The sequence below is a fragment of the Narcine bancroftii genome, chromosome 9 (genome assembly GCF_036971445.1).
Source record: "Narcine bancroftii isolate sNarBan1 chromosome 9, sNarBan1.hap1, whole genome shotgun sequence".
Taxonomy (NCBI): domain Eukaryota; kingdom Metazoa; phylum Chordata; class Chondrichthyes; order Torpediniformes; family Narcinidae; genus Narcine; species Narcine bancroftii.
Window position 1 is genome coordinate 117,751,613 of NC_091477.1, and position 14,674 is coordinate 117,766,286.

Here is a 14,674-nt window from a genome sequence, read left to right on the forward strand (position 1 = left end):
TTGCCCCACCAGGGTTTTCCAGATGGTAACCTCTTTCTTCAGGCTACCACCACAGAGTTCCGTTCTGTTCCTCTTATTCTAAGAGAAACATCAGACAGATAGCATTTCCAGCCATCCACTGCTCTGGAACTTGCTTTCATCAGTTTCAAACAGTTTTCCCTGGATTGCACTTTTCAGTTACTTGTCAGTGTCCCACACACTGACTGACTGACTGACTGAGCTGTGACTCAACTCTCCTCTCTCTTCCAACTGAAACTCCAAAGAGAGCATGTGACTCATGTCTTGCAAAACCCCCACCTTCCTGAGCAAAACAACAGGAGTTCTTCCTTCTGCTCCCATCTGTTATTAGATAAATAAAATCCAGGAGTGACCTTTCTATGAGCACTTTGCAGAAAGGATACTGATAGCATGACTCCAGCAAGACAATGGTCAAGCATTTTATGACCATCAGTTCAATTAACACCTACTTGTGAAAGGTGCTTCCATTCTCCAGAGATCCTGCAATGTGAATCCTTCAGTCTTTCAAATAAGATCTGTTTTAAATGTGTGAATATATGTGACCTACTCTAAATCTTATAAATTCTCCCCAAATATTAATATTGTTACAGGTGGAAGAGAAAGAACCTGAGAAGTGTTGGAGGAGAGGAAAGATAGGAGAAGGAAGGGAAAGGGATGGGGGGTTGGAGAAAAGGATGCAGAGGGCAGGGGAAAAAACCAGGGGAAAGGGTTAATGACTTCTGGTCAAGTTAGAACATAAGCTCAGTCTGGGCTTTCAAGCTCTGCATCTGGAGATGGAAGAAGCAGCTACAATCAGAGGATGACATGATCCTTGACTACTCACTGTCCCTGAAGGGATTTTCTTTCTTTTTCTTTCAAACGGTGCTGGATTGTTGTGACTCTTTGCCAGCCCATGAGCGGCACACAGAGAAGCCATCTCACCGTGTCTCGGAACACATGACACTAATAACAACAATAAACCAGGAGAATGCAGCACTCAGGCAAGTTTAAACTAGTGAGGGCTTTTCTCTCTAGAAAGGAAGTGGCAGAGAGATGGCCTGAGGTTTGTAAAATTCTGGAAGTGGTCTGTGGTGGAAGTCAAGATTTGAAAAAAAAAGAACAAAAATAAAAGAAGTCTGTAGATTCCAGAAGTCTGAAATGTTACGAAGCTTGAGGAACCAAGCTTCTGGACCTGGTAGCAAATTCTCTGACGTTGTTGTTTCTGATTGTATTAGATCTGGCCAAATCTGTCTCATGACATTAGCTCATTTTTTAGGTCAGATTATTAGCAAGGCATTAATGTGCTTGACAGTCCGCACATAAGCCAGATGGCATTAACATCAACTTCTCCAATAACCCTCCTCCTCCTCCAATATCCCTGACTCCTTCCCTCCATCTCACACCCCCTTCCTTTCCTCCTCCTGTCAGACAGTGGAGTTCGGCTCTCTCCTCCTATCTCTTCTCAGCTTCTACCCTCCCACCCTGTTCTCCCATGTTCTTCCCCATTGACCTTCCTCTCCCCCTCCCCCTACCTTTTTATTAATTTCTTCTGGCTAACTAAGAGCTCAGGCCAAAAACGTTGGTTAATCTTTGACTTCCTTTGACTACCTGGACTTAGTAGAGATTATGAAAGGCATAGAAAAGGAAGACAGTCTATACATTTTTACCATTTTTTGCGGAACTCTGTACAAAGTGAGTGAAGGAACGTTTAGGGGAGACATCAGAATTTTGTTTTTTTTCCCACGGAGAGTTGTGGGGGCCTGGAATGCCTTGTCAGGAGGGGTGGTGGAAATTGGAACAATAGGGGCATTTAAGAGACTCAGGCACATAAATGAAAGAAAAATACAGGGTTATGAAGGAAGGAGGGTTTATTTTATTTTAGGTATATATGTCGGCACAACATTGTGGGGCAAAGGGCCTGCTCTGTGCTGCTTTGTTCTATGTAGAACCTAGAATGCAGAATAGCACAGGAACAGGCCCTTCAGCCGATGTGTCTTCACTGAACATGATGCCCAAATTGAACTAAAAGTCTTCCACTTGCACATGTTCTCTCCCCTGAACATTCTCGTGTTTCCTCATTTGGAAACGTCTTGGAGGTGGTGCAGAGGAGGTTCACCAGGTTGATTCTAGAGGTGAAGGTGGTGCACCAACCTGAGACCAGATCTAGGCCCTTTGGTCCAGCTCTTGGTAGAGTGTCTTCAATATCGAGCCTGACGGTCCCTGGGGAGGGTGCCATGGATGAGGCACAAGGACTTAAGACACTGCATTAACCTTGCTACAGAAGTAGAAGAGCGAGGCTGTAAATTGAGGGTGCGCCCAGTTGAAGTCGGTTGTCAAGGGTTTATTGCCAAATCCATGGAAGTAGGAATCACAGGGCAGGTCCTCAGAAAGGTGATTAAATCCCTCTCCAACTCAGCTGAAACGAGCAGTCACTGGCTCTGGATGAGAAAGAGGGATCCTCTCTTCCCTTTGCAGTGAACTGGAATTTACTGTCTGTGTATTGTTCTGATGGCTGGTTCCTCCCTTGGCTCCACCCTCATGTAGCAGGCCTTCTAGCCTTCTATGGCCACCTTGTAAGTAGCACAGTGTCTGATGACAGAGCCTCTGGGGCCAACTCGAGAGAAAAGAGCAGATCTCCGAGACTATCAGAGTTGAAGACGTCTTGTCTGGCTGTCAGATAGGACTGGGAGCACTCCAGCCAGTAGGCAAATTCCTCCAGGGCCTCAGGGGACAGAGGATCGACCTGGAGCATGCCTGGCTTCAACAGGGCTTCCATCCTGCTTCAAAATTAAGCTAATAAAATTGTTACATGACTGATTGCAATCAGAGACAAGTGAGGAGTACAAATAATGTAGTAGCTTACAATCAATGGCCGGTAGACACAATAGTCCTCAGGTGAATCTGAGGTAAGGTGGGAAAACCAGGGTTTATATAGAGGTAGGTGAGCGTGGAGCCAAGGAAGGAGCCAGACATCAGAACAACATACAGACAGTAATTTCAGTTCATTGCAGCCTCCAAATGACCATTAGGAGAAACGGATATGAGACACATACCCAGATCTGACCAGCCTGTGGAGGATCTGTCTCGGGAACGGGTGCCTTGTGTTTAAAGGCTGAATCACCCAATGATGTCAGGGAATACAACTGAGTAGGTGTCCCACGCTGGATAGCATCCCCAAGTGGTCATCCTCCATCGGTAATTGAGGCAACTAATTCTGCTATCTCTATAAGAGAAGATCAATCTAATCAATAGTGAAACATCAGGGATTGTAACACCAAGCCCTATAAATCGACCTATTCCTGCAGATGCTGCATGACCTGCTGAGTTTCTCCAGCACATTTGTGTATTCAGCCCATTGGCTGGACTCACTCTTTCAGAGACATACCCATACTTCTCCTGCTATCAAAAACACTAGTTTTTCTCTGAACCTAAAATGCGGGCTTGTCCATTTCTCTCCGCGGATGCTGCCTAACCAGCTGAGCCCCTCCAGCTACTCTTTGTTAGCTTGGCATCTTCAGTACTTGGAGGGAAGCATTCTGGGAGGGCTGTTCCTTGCCCCTGCAGCCCTTGTTTGCAGGGATCGTGGGTTTGGAAGGTGCTGTTGGATCAGTCCTTTTGGGAATAAGTGCAGTTCAGATCATAGATGGTGCACACTACTCCCAAGGTGCATCACGAGTGGATGGGGTGTCAGGGGGCTGCTTTCTCCGTGATGGTGTCGAATCTTTGATTATTATTGGATCCACTCTCATCCAAGTAAGTAAAATATTCCATCACCCAGCTGACGAACGCCCTTATAGACTGTGTTTCAGTGCAGCCTGCATATCCTGTTGCAACCTACAAATTCCAACTCTCCCTCTTTAAGATTTAGTCGAGAAAGGGAAAGATTCACAAAAATGTATTGCGCAAATCAGATACATCACTAACTGCATTCGGTCAAAGGATGAAGGAGATAACTAAAGAATGCCATAATGTCACAAGTGTCTCCCGTTCATTTCTATCAGAGTGAAAGCTGCCAGGGAAGTCACTTGTCTTACCTGGAGAATCGGTTCCCTTCTGATAACAGCAGTGCCTTTGATCAGTCGTATCCACTCATGGCTGAACAGCCTAGAGGAGAGGAAAGTTTTGAGCTAGATAAAAATTGATGGAGAATTTAAATTGAAACTATTGGCATACCAGACATTTGTGAACCACCTGGTTCACTTAGAATTCGATGATTGTTTCAGAAAGGAACAAAACGATAAACAGTGGAACATAGAATATTAAAGCTCAGCACAGGGCCTTCATTCCATGATGTTGTCTCCTTCTATGTAAACCAATTCCACAATGATCTAATTTTTCCCCACATCAGACCATAACCAGGGGGGGAGTGCTAATTTTTCAGGTGCTGGAGCTCACCAAAAATGGCAACAAGGAGGAGCCAGAGCCGCCCCGTGAGGTGGCCAGAGCTGCCCCCTGTGGTGCCAGAGTGGTCGGTGCTCCAGTGAGCTCCAGCAGCACTGCACCCCTGCCCGTAACCCTCTTTTTCTTTACATCCATAGGCTTATCTGAGAGTCTTTTGAATGGCCCTATTGGAGCAGTCTCCACCACTACCCGGCAGTGCAATCGAGGCACCCACCACTCTCTGAGTTTAAAAAAAAACTTACCTCTGATGTCTCCCTTAAACTTTCTGCTGCTCACCTTAACCAGATATCCTCTGGTATTTCTTATTGTCTCCCCAGGAAAAACGTGCTAGCTGTCCACCCTATCTAAGTCCCACATTATCTTACATACCTCTATTCACTAGTGTGGTGATATGTTTCCCCCATTGTATATAGCTATTGATAACTCATACCCTATGACTCCTCCCCGTGGTTCTGGACCATAAAGGTCGAGCTACCTCACCCTTCCCTCCATTCCTATACCTGGATCTGGGCAGGCAAGGTTCTTCTGTATATTAAAGCCTATCGCTCCCTCAGCCTAAACTTTGTGTTTACTGGTAGTGCCCTATCAACTAGTCAAGGTGGAATCTTCAGTCTAAGAATATGCTCTCAAGGACAAAATAAACTGCCACATTGGAAAGACATGGGTTTATCCAAGAAAGCTGGAATGGATTTGTTAAAGGATAATCACAGCTAAAGAAAATTATCTCTAATCCTATATGAGACATGGGGCTTGTTTGACTAAAGTTTAATGCCTGCCCCCTAGCTGCTTTTGTCTCACCCTGTCAGAGATATACTCATCCCTCTCCTGCTATCAAAAACAAACTCATTTTTCTCTCAACTCCAAATGTGGACTGTCCATTTCTCTCCCTGGACACTGCCCCTCGTGTGGAGTGGCCAGTTTGAATGGCTACAGTCCACGCTATGAAGAGCAAGGAGTTCCAGGACCCAGTGACAGTGTAGGAAACATCTTGTTTAGACAGAAGGAAACTTGGAGGGGCGGGTTATCGTTATCTGCATGGGTTGTGGTGGATTTGGGAAGTGTGATGTTTCGAGGATAATTGGATGTTCAGAAACAGATCGTTTTTTAAACCTCTGTTGCATGGGAAGTCTCAACTAAGTGTAGCAACAGTTTGGAGAATATGGAAGCTAGCTGGATTGAAAAACACAATGCTGGAGAAACTCAGCAGGTGAAACAATGCACTATGTCATCTTGGAGGGGTCAACCCCGTTACATTGGTTATGTATCTTTATCTTGGCTGCATAAAGTATACTGTTCAGCCTGCCGTGTTTCAACCACCGTATCTGCAGTCTTTAGCGTTTTACTGTTGGCTGGATTGAATTGTTTGAATTGTTTGAATTGGGGATACAGTGAAAACTCTGCTCTGCTTGATATCCAGGCAAGACAACCTATCCTTGAGTTCAATAGGTAGTGGAAAATAAAACAAAATTGTATGCTGTTACAGAGACAACAGTACAGCATGTTATATAGAGAATTTAGGTTAAAATGACTTAAGTTAAAATGTGATGATTAATCATAAACAGGGAAGCCAGAACGGACAGGGAGCTTACTAGCAGCCAAGGACAAAAGGTTCAGCTGGATATGTTTTTTTAAACCTATCTTTTCATGGTCATAGTGAGAGACATGCAGGAGACAAAAGATTGATAAGAAGGGTGAGAAACAGAATTTAGTGTATGTAGAGTTCACAGCGTACGTAACGAACGTGATAATTAAAAATGCAGTTATACTTAGAATGCTTTTGCAATACTAACCAATTAAAACAGTATTAATAAGAAGGGGAAGGGCAAACAATAAGGGTATAAAAATCAATGCACTGTATGTATCGGGGCTTAACTGGTGAGAAACCAGTTGAGTCCAACTCTGCAGACTTGTAAATAAAGCTTGTCGTGTCATCAGTTTTAAAGAGACTCATGTGTGAGAAGTTTTATTTCTGACACAGCAGTGTTTTGTTGATAAGAGGTCCATTCAATCATCCGCGTTCTCCTCTTACACAAGGTCCCAGGTGCAGTAATTTATATGTTTTCTATTTTTCTGTCTCTGCCAGAAAGAACTGGGTGACAAACATTCAGAAAGCATTGACAAGGTGCGTCAGTTACTGCCGTTGCCAAAGCAAACCTGTGACGTCATTACGTGTGAGCCAATGGGATCTTTGATTGACACAAAAGGCAACAAAATTGCCGGATTTGACTCCATTGATAAAAAACAGGCAGGTATTGTGAGGCGAGATAAAGTTAGTAACCATCAAACAAGTTTTTACTTTTTATTTCTAATAACATTTAAGAAATGTTAGTGAATTATTGTTATCTCTGAAAAATCTTTCCTTTTATGTATAATTCTACAAGGAAGTTCAGGCCACAAACTATCCATTTGTTTTCCCATTGCAATATATAGGTGCTTCTGTACACAAAAAAACTGTCCAAATTGGGGACCCTGGCAACCTTTGGCATCTGGGTCACCATCAACTGCTCCATCACAAGCTTGGGATATCTTGGGATGCATGGATCTGAAACATGAGACATCAGAGAGGAGTCGGTCACTGTCAATTCAATAAGATCAGATCTCAACCCTCTTTCCCTGACAGACTTCCATGACCCTCGTCCCTCTGAATCATACAACAGTACAGTAAAGGACCAGGCCCTTTGGCCCAAATGTCTGCACCAAGAATGATGTCTGAATTTATTGAAACCTCTGCTGCTTGCACTTTCCTTGTCTTTGTCTCGAATTCTCTTAAATATCTGCTTCCACCATTATTCATGGTACCTACCGTTCTCTGCCCCGCACATCCCCCTTGAACCTTCTTCCCCTGGCCTTTAACGCGAGTCATCTAGTTAATGACATTTTTACTGTGGGGAAGAGATTCTGGCCATCTACCTTATCAAGGGCTCTTATAACCTTTTGACCTCACAAAGATAAGCGTATACAGAGCCGTTGTCATACCCACACTCTTGTTCGGCTCCGAATCATGGGTCCTCTACCGGCATCACCTACGGCTCCTAGAACGCTTCCACCAGCGTTGTCTCCGCTCCATCCTCAACATCCATTGGAGCGCTTTCATCCCTAACGTCGAAGTACTCGAGATGGCAGAGGTCGACAGCATCGAGTCCACGCTGCTGAAGATCCAGCTGCGCTGGGTGGGTCACGTCTCCAGAATGGAGGACCATCGCCTTCCCAAGATCGTGTTATATGGCGAGCTCTCCACTGGCCACCGTGACAGAGGTGCACCAAAGAAAAGGTACAAGGACTGCCTAAAGAAATCTCTTGGTGCCTGCCACATTGACCACCGCCAGTGGGCTGATATCGCCTCAAACCGTGCATCTTGGCGCCTCACAGTTTGGGGGGCAGCAACCTCCTTTGAAGAAGACCGCAGAGCCCACCTCACTGACAAAAGGCAAAGGAGGAAAAACCCAACATCCAACCCCAACCCACCAATTTTCCCCTGCAGCCGCTGCAACCGTGTCTGCCTGTCCCGCATCGGACTTGTCAGCCACAAACGAGCCTGCAGCTGACGTGGACTTTTACCCCCTCCATAAATCTTCGTCCGCGAAGCCAAGCCAAAGAAAGATAACCTTTTGACTTCTATCAGGGCTGTCCTTAGTCTCTGATGTTCCAAAGTTTGTCCAACCTCCCCTTCAAGATCATACCCTTTAATCCAAGCTGGTCAGCCTCTTCTGTATCCTTCCTGTAATTGGGCCACTAGAATTGCACACAATATTCCAAGTGCAACCTAACTTGTATGGTATCGTGTGAAATAGCCTATATCATTAGTCCATCTATCTATCTAAACATTGAGCAACTCAGCCTACACAGGCCTACGCAGCAGAGAACTCCGAAGGTGCGCATCCCTCTGAGAAAGAAATGGCTCCTTGTCCTGGTCATAAAATGATGACCCCTCATCTAAAGCCTGTGTCTTCTCATTCACATTCCCCCAGCAACGAAAAACCTCCTTTATTCATCCACTCGGTCATGCCCCTCCTGAAATTTGTATGGCCCAATAAGATCACCTAAATTTTTGTTTTAGATATACAGCACGATAACAGGGCGTTTCAGTCAGTGCTTCCCAATTTATACCCCATTAACCCCCCCCAGTAGGTTTTGAATGGTGGGAGGAAACCCTGGAGAAATCCCATGCAGACACCAGGAGAACATACAAACTCCGTACAGACAGCGCTGTTTTTATTTGTGTAAACTCTGTGCGCTCAGTACATTTGTGACGTTCAACGAGGTCCTCTATGGAGTGTGCAGCCTGATCCACATGAGGAATGAAGAGCTCAGAGAGTGTGTAACTTTTTTTGCAACCTCAAATTACGTTCTACAAAACCAGAGCACAGTTCGTCACATGGCACAATCCCTAAAAGGCCCTAAAATAGCAATCATTGTTTGTAACTGACGTGACACATTACGTAAGGGAACCTGGAGTACTTTCTTTAAACATCCAAGGAGCAATGACGTGGATTATCAAGTTTCCAGATCGAAATTCATTTTAGTAGCTGCAAACACAAATCTAAATCAAAGTGAAAACAATGCTGTAGAAACTCAGCAGGTCAAACAGTGAACTTTATACAGCAAAAGATAAAGATACATAACCAACATTTCGGCCTTGAGTCCTTCATCCAGGTATGAGCAAAATGTAGGGAGGTGCCCCACACCCGTGCTGACATGCCTGTCCATAGCCTCATGAAAGAAACCCTTAAGCTAGAGAATCAACAACTTATATTCCTTCCGTGCACTCTCCAATTGGATGACGTGAACGTCGACTTCTCCGGTTTCCGTTTCTCCCCGTTCTCCCTCTCTGTCTTCATTCCCTCTCCATTCACAGACCTATCTCCCCTCCCCTCTTTTCTCTTGTGCCCTCCCTACCTTATCCACCTATTACTCCTTGCCTCTCCCCCTGCTCCTCCCCCCATTTTATTCAGGTACCTTCCTGCCTTTTCCTCTTAACCTTGATGAAGGGCTCAAGCCTGGAATGTTGGTTCTGTATCTTTATCTTTGCACTGTAAAGTACATTGTTTGACCTGCTGAGTTTCTCCAGGATTGTGTTTTTACTTCAGTCCCTGCGTCTGGAGACCTTCATGTTTCACTATATGTCCAAGTGATTTGTTCTTCTTTCAAGCAAGTCAAGATTTCCAATTATAGAGAACATCTTGCACCTCATTCAGGATGTCCCAATAGATATGGTTCTTTAGGGGCAGCACATTACAGTTAGCACAACATTATTACAGCACCAGCGGCCTGAGTTTGAAACCGCCACTGTCTGTAAGTTCTCCCCGTGACCACATTGGATTCCTCCCGATGCTCCAGTTTTCTCCCATGTTCCAAAGGCATATGGGGATTGGAGGGTTAATTGATCACGTAGGTGCAATTTGGCATCATGGAGCTCATGGGCTGGAAGGGTCTGTGACCATGCTGTATCTCTTAATTAAACTCCATAACCTGTGAAGTAACATAAAACCAGTAGACCTGCTCTGTGTACCTCAGGGATATGGAGCTCCAGTTTAGCATCTCGTCATAAGGACAGCTTCCATAGAACCATAGAACATGACCAGTGCAAAAATAGGCCGTTCAGTCTGTGCTAAAATATTATTTTGCCTTGTCCCACTGAACTGCACCTGGACTATATCCCTCCATACCCATCCCATTCCACCAAAATTTTCTTAAATGTTAACATCGACCACTTCAGTTGGCAGCTTGTTTCACACACTACCTGCTCTCTTCATGAAGACAGTGTTGACAATACTCCATAACAATGTAGTACAACTTCAGTACTACACTGGAATGTTCTCATGATCAGATTTCCAGAGTGGGATTTTAACCTGAAACCTCCTAACTCCAATTTCATTTCCAATGCTGTAGTGTCACTTGGTCATTATCAATGTTCTACTGTTGCACTAAATGTTTTAATTCAAATTATGATCCATGTTCTACACCCTAGGGTCTCCAAGTTTCTACAAAGCAGAAAGTCAACCCCTGGGACTTATTGGAGGGCCACAAGAGTCCAGCTCCACTTTCCTGGGCTTGGTTTGGGACAGTGCGCGTTGACCGGAAAGTCATCAAGTATGAAGATCAACACCACCTCCTCTTATACCACACGCATCCCAAGCCGAAACCACGAAGCTACTATCTGGAGCCCTTGCCACTCCCACCAGAGGATGAAGAGGAGCCCCCTACTCCAGTCTCACTGGATTCGGAGAAGAAGCCAACTGAGGTCACTGATCAGAACAAAACCAATCAGGAGGAAGAGAAGAAGAAGAACAGGAAAAGGAAGCTGAAATCTTCAGCATCAAGAATGGATGTAAGTGTTACGAGCCCAGAGGACCCCAAAACCCAGCAGCAATAGAAATTCACCAAGACAAATGGTGACTTAAACAAAAGTTGCTTTTAATTATCTTTAAACATGAAAACAGGATCAGCTCTAACTTATCACTATTAACTGGTTAATAAGGAAGGGGACCTATAAACTTTGAGTAGTGTCCAAGGGGGGACCATAGCTGAGAAAAGGTTGAGCTTGGCTGATCTAGAGGGCTTGAGTTTTTATTTATTTATTTACGTTTCATATTCCTTTCCATCTACACATGTCCTGATGTGTGATTGGCCAAGAGACTGGCAGGGATAAACAACAGGTCCTGATTTTACTCCTGGATGGAGTGGAGCCATCTTCAATTGTTCCACCTGCCCTTTTAAAACATTGAACTAACTCCAGCCCATCGATGCAATGGTATGTGACTCCCATAGAACACTGAATAGTGAGGTGGAGTTGTGTAGAGTCTGGGAAAGTTTACAGTTTCACCTTAAGAATATTTATGAACAGCAACGTATTGGACCCATCATCATCTATGCATCTTAATTACCAATTCAGTCAGCACTAGGTCTCAAGACAAGATTAGTGAAGTAGATCTTGCCAATTTTAATAGATTTCTTATTAACCCCATCTTTCCACCGCAGGATTATCAACAAAGTCATGTATACCGAGTGCCTCCAAGTTACACGCCAATGTCTTCACAATTGATGCATCATCCCCAGGCCACACCTTCGTGGGGTTATAACCTCATGGGCCAACTGCAGCAAACTGGGTTCTATTTCCAGAACCAGCCATTTCCACCAGGTATGTGCAGACATGCACAGTTGTTGCCAAAATGCACGATTGGTCCTTGCAAAGAATACTGTAACTAATCTGCTAATGTTGGTTTACTCATGCAGTAGACATTATGACTGAATTTAGTGGAAGATGTATGTAGTTTCTCAGATCCATGCCAGACCAGGCTATGAAAATAGGCTGCACAGACCTGAAGACTTGGCTCAAAAGGAGGTCAAGTCATGTTTATGGACATTTGATTTTGCAAGTCTTTTTTTTTTCTTTGGCTTGGCTTCGCGGACGAAGATTTATGGAGGGGGTAAAAGTGCAAGTACTCCCCAACGAAACAACGTTCTCCGATCCTCAGTGCAAAACAGACAGACAACACAAGCAGACATAACCCACGTACAGATAAACAACACATATGCAGAACAAGTGTTCATCATATAAATAAATAAATGTTGTTACGTGAATATGAGAGTTTCAGATGGTTAATGTGAGCAGTTCCTTGGGTCGTTCAGCATTCTCACAGCCCACGGGAAGAAGCTGCTCCTCAGCCTGGAGAAAGATGTTGAAGAAGTATGTTGACTCAGACAGCTGCATAGCTAAATGAATTCTAGGTGTGTGAGTTGAGCTAAGTAGCTCAAGTTCAGATTGTGAAATAAGTTCGGAAACCAAGGCTGGAGAGTTCCTTTGCATTTATACATTTGGGGGGGGCAAACTTTTTCTGAATTTTCTTTTGAACAACTTGCTGCACTAAAGAAATTAATAGTTTATAGACAATTAGTGATCTGCAGAAAATCAGAATCAGGTTTAGAATGACCATCATGGTAGTGCAGTGAAAGTTGGCTGTTCAAAGGGTAAGGGAAGATCTGGTAAGTTAAGACCATGGGTGGTAGAATATCGTGCAAGGACATGCTAAATTGCACTCTGGCCATTGGGGGATAGTTAAGCAAATTATTGGGGACAAATAAAAAGATCTTGTATCAGTAGCATTGACCATAAAACAATCAGATTATTGTTAAAATATCAGGTGAACAAGAAGTCTCGTGCAGTACAGAAAAGTGCAAGAGAAGCTCAGCATTTCATCCATGGAGAGTAAAGGGCAGTGGATTTTTCGGTACAAATCATGTGGCACCTTGAAAATCAGGCTATTAAAAATCATCTGTTTCACCATCCTAACCTTGTGAAGGTTACATCGGTCACCGACTCAAAGCAACAGATCTCTTAACTAGCTGAACATACCCCCTCAGTTGACCAAAACCCTCCACAACATTGGCCTTTTGGAAAGATTAATTTATCAAAAATGATCTTGAAGCATGATTTTCTCCAAGCAGATAGCCCCTCACTTTTGTTTAAGAATGCCATTGTAGGTCATTTTTAGTTGTTTTTTTTTTCTTCCAGTTTTTATTTACCAAGTACCTGTTCAAGCAAGAAAGAATTTTGGCTCATGTAAGTAAGAATATTTGACCAAGAGTATTTGATCCTTAAATGTGGAACCTGTTCAAAACTTGGGAAAGAGAAGTATTCTCTCTAAGGCACTCTCTGCAATAGGTCATCTGCAATTTCAATCTGAGGATCAATACCATTTATACTGTCGGAAAAGTACATAGATGGTGACCCTTTGATCTCACTGATTATATTGTTAGTTGTAAGCAGATGGCGCAAGCCAATTGTGCAGTGCAAATGAAGAATAGTGCAGGAAGAGGAGTGGACTAATCAGTTCTTTGGGACTTGGCTGATCCTGTTACTGCAGTTTCCATTAAAACTTAGATGGACTGTTGTTGGAGAGCAGCAACAATCATCAAGGATCCACGCCACTCAGGACATGCTCTGTTCTTGCTACTACCACTGAGACGTGTAGGTGCCACAAGACTTGTACCGTCAGGCTCAGGAATAGTTGCTTCCACTCCACTGTCAGACTCCTAAATGACAGATTCAATCAGAGACTCTTTGCACATTATTTATTACGGAATAATTTTTTTTTCTGTATTTGCCCGGTCTGTATTTACATTTTTTATTGATTACATTACATTGATTTGCATACGTATCTTTTTTCTTGAGTACAGTTTGCATGACCGATAAGTAGAAATTCTGCTTGGCCCGCAGAAAAAAAGAATCTCAGGGTTGTATGTGATGTCACATGTGTACTCTGACAATAAGTGTGAACTCTGAAGTTGAACCAATGACGGAAGTGGAACACCTGAGGGGGAGAAGAGGTCAAGTGATTGCTCCCTTCTTTAATTGCAGGAGGACCCAGACTGGAGCAGCCCGGTCAGTTCACCCCTACCAGCACCAAGCAGGCCCTGACGAACATGCTGCAGCGTCGGTCAGGTTCCATGATGCAGCCTCCTTCCATGCCCAGCATCTCTCCCCAGCAACAGCTCCTACAGATGAAACTCCTACAACAGCAGCAAGAACAGCAGCGACTCCTGCGGCAGCAGGCACAGTCCAGGTCCTTCCCACAGGTGTGTGCCCAGTCTGGCAGGGGTGTTGCCGTACATCCAGCTGAGGGGTTTGCTGTGTGTCTCTACTAGATTGTCGAGTTTCCATCAACTTCAAGTTTATCATCATCTGACCGTACACTAGACGAAACAGCGTTTGTCCGGACCTCAATGCACACACAATTCACAGCGAAAAACCATCATGTACATACGTAGGGATATAATTTTAAATAATAAATATTTTTGAATGATTCACTCAGTCACAGGGCACCATTCATCAGTCTTACAGCCCACAGGAAGAAGCTATTTCCCAGCCTGGCCGTCCTGATTTTGATGTTCCTGTACCTCCTTCCTGATGGTAGTGGGTCAAAGATATTGTGTGCTGGATGGAAAGGGTCCTCAATAATTCTTTGATCCCTATTTAAGCAAAGCTTCCAGTAAATGTCGTCAATAGAGGATCTTCTCAGCCATTTTGATGATCTTCTTCATTGACTTCTTGTCTGATGCTTTGCACCTACCCTACCACATAGTGTCGCAGCCAGACAGGACACTCTCACTTGTTCTCCTGTAAAATGTAGCGTAGATAGGAAGTGTACGCACTTCTGTGCCATCGTGATTTAATGAGGAGAGAGCTGTGGTCCAGGATAGGCTGTCCTTTATGTGCAGACCAAGGACATTTTGTGTTCTCCACTCTCTCTGCAACAGAACTATTAATGTGTAATGG

General features: G+C 44.1%; 1 protein-coding gene across 4 annotated transcripts in view; it reads left to right on the forward strand.

Moving 5' to 3' along the window:
• LOC138742700 (mediator of RNA polymerase II transcription subunit 12-like protein) overlaps positions 1–14,674 on the forward strand; it is a 404,210-nt gene that overhangs the window by 342,955 nt on the left and 46,581 nt on the right. For all 4 annotated transcript variants that reach the window (XM_069897449.1, XM_069897451.1, XM_069897452.1 and 1 more), the window contains 4 exons: positions 6,482–6,643; positions 10,367–10,726; positions 11,377–11,536; positions 13,757–13,974. In XM_069897449.1, the coding sequence (XP_069753550.1) occupies positions 6,482–6,643; positions 10,367–10,726; positions 11,377–11,536; positions 13,757–13,974 (900 nt within the window). The remainder of the gene's footprint in view (positions 1–6,481; positions 6,644–10,366; positions 10,727–11,376; positions 11,537–13,756; positions 13,975–14,674) is intronic.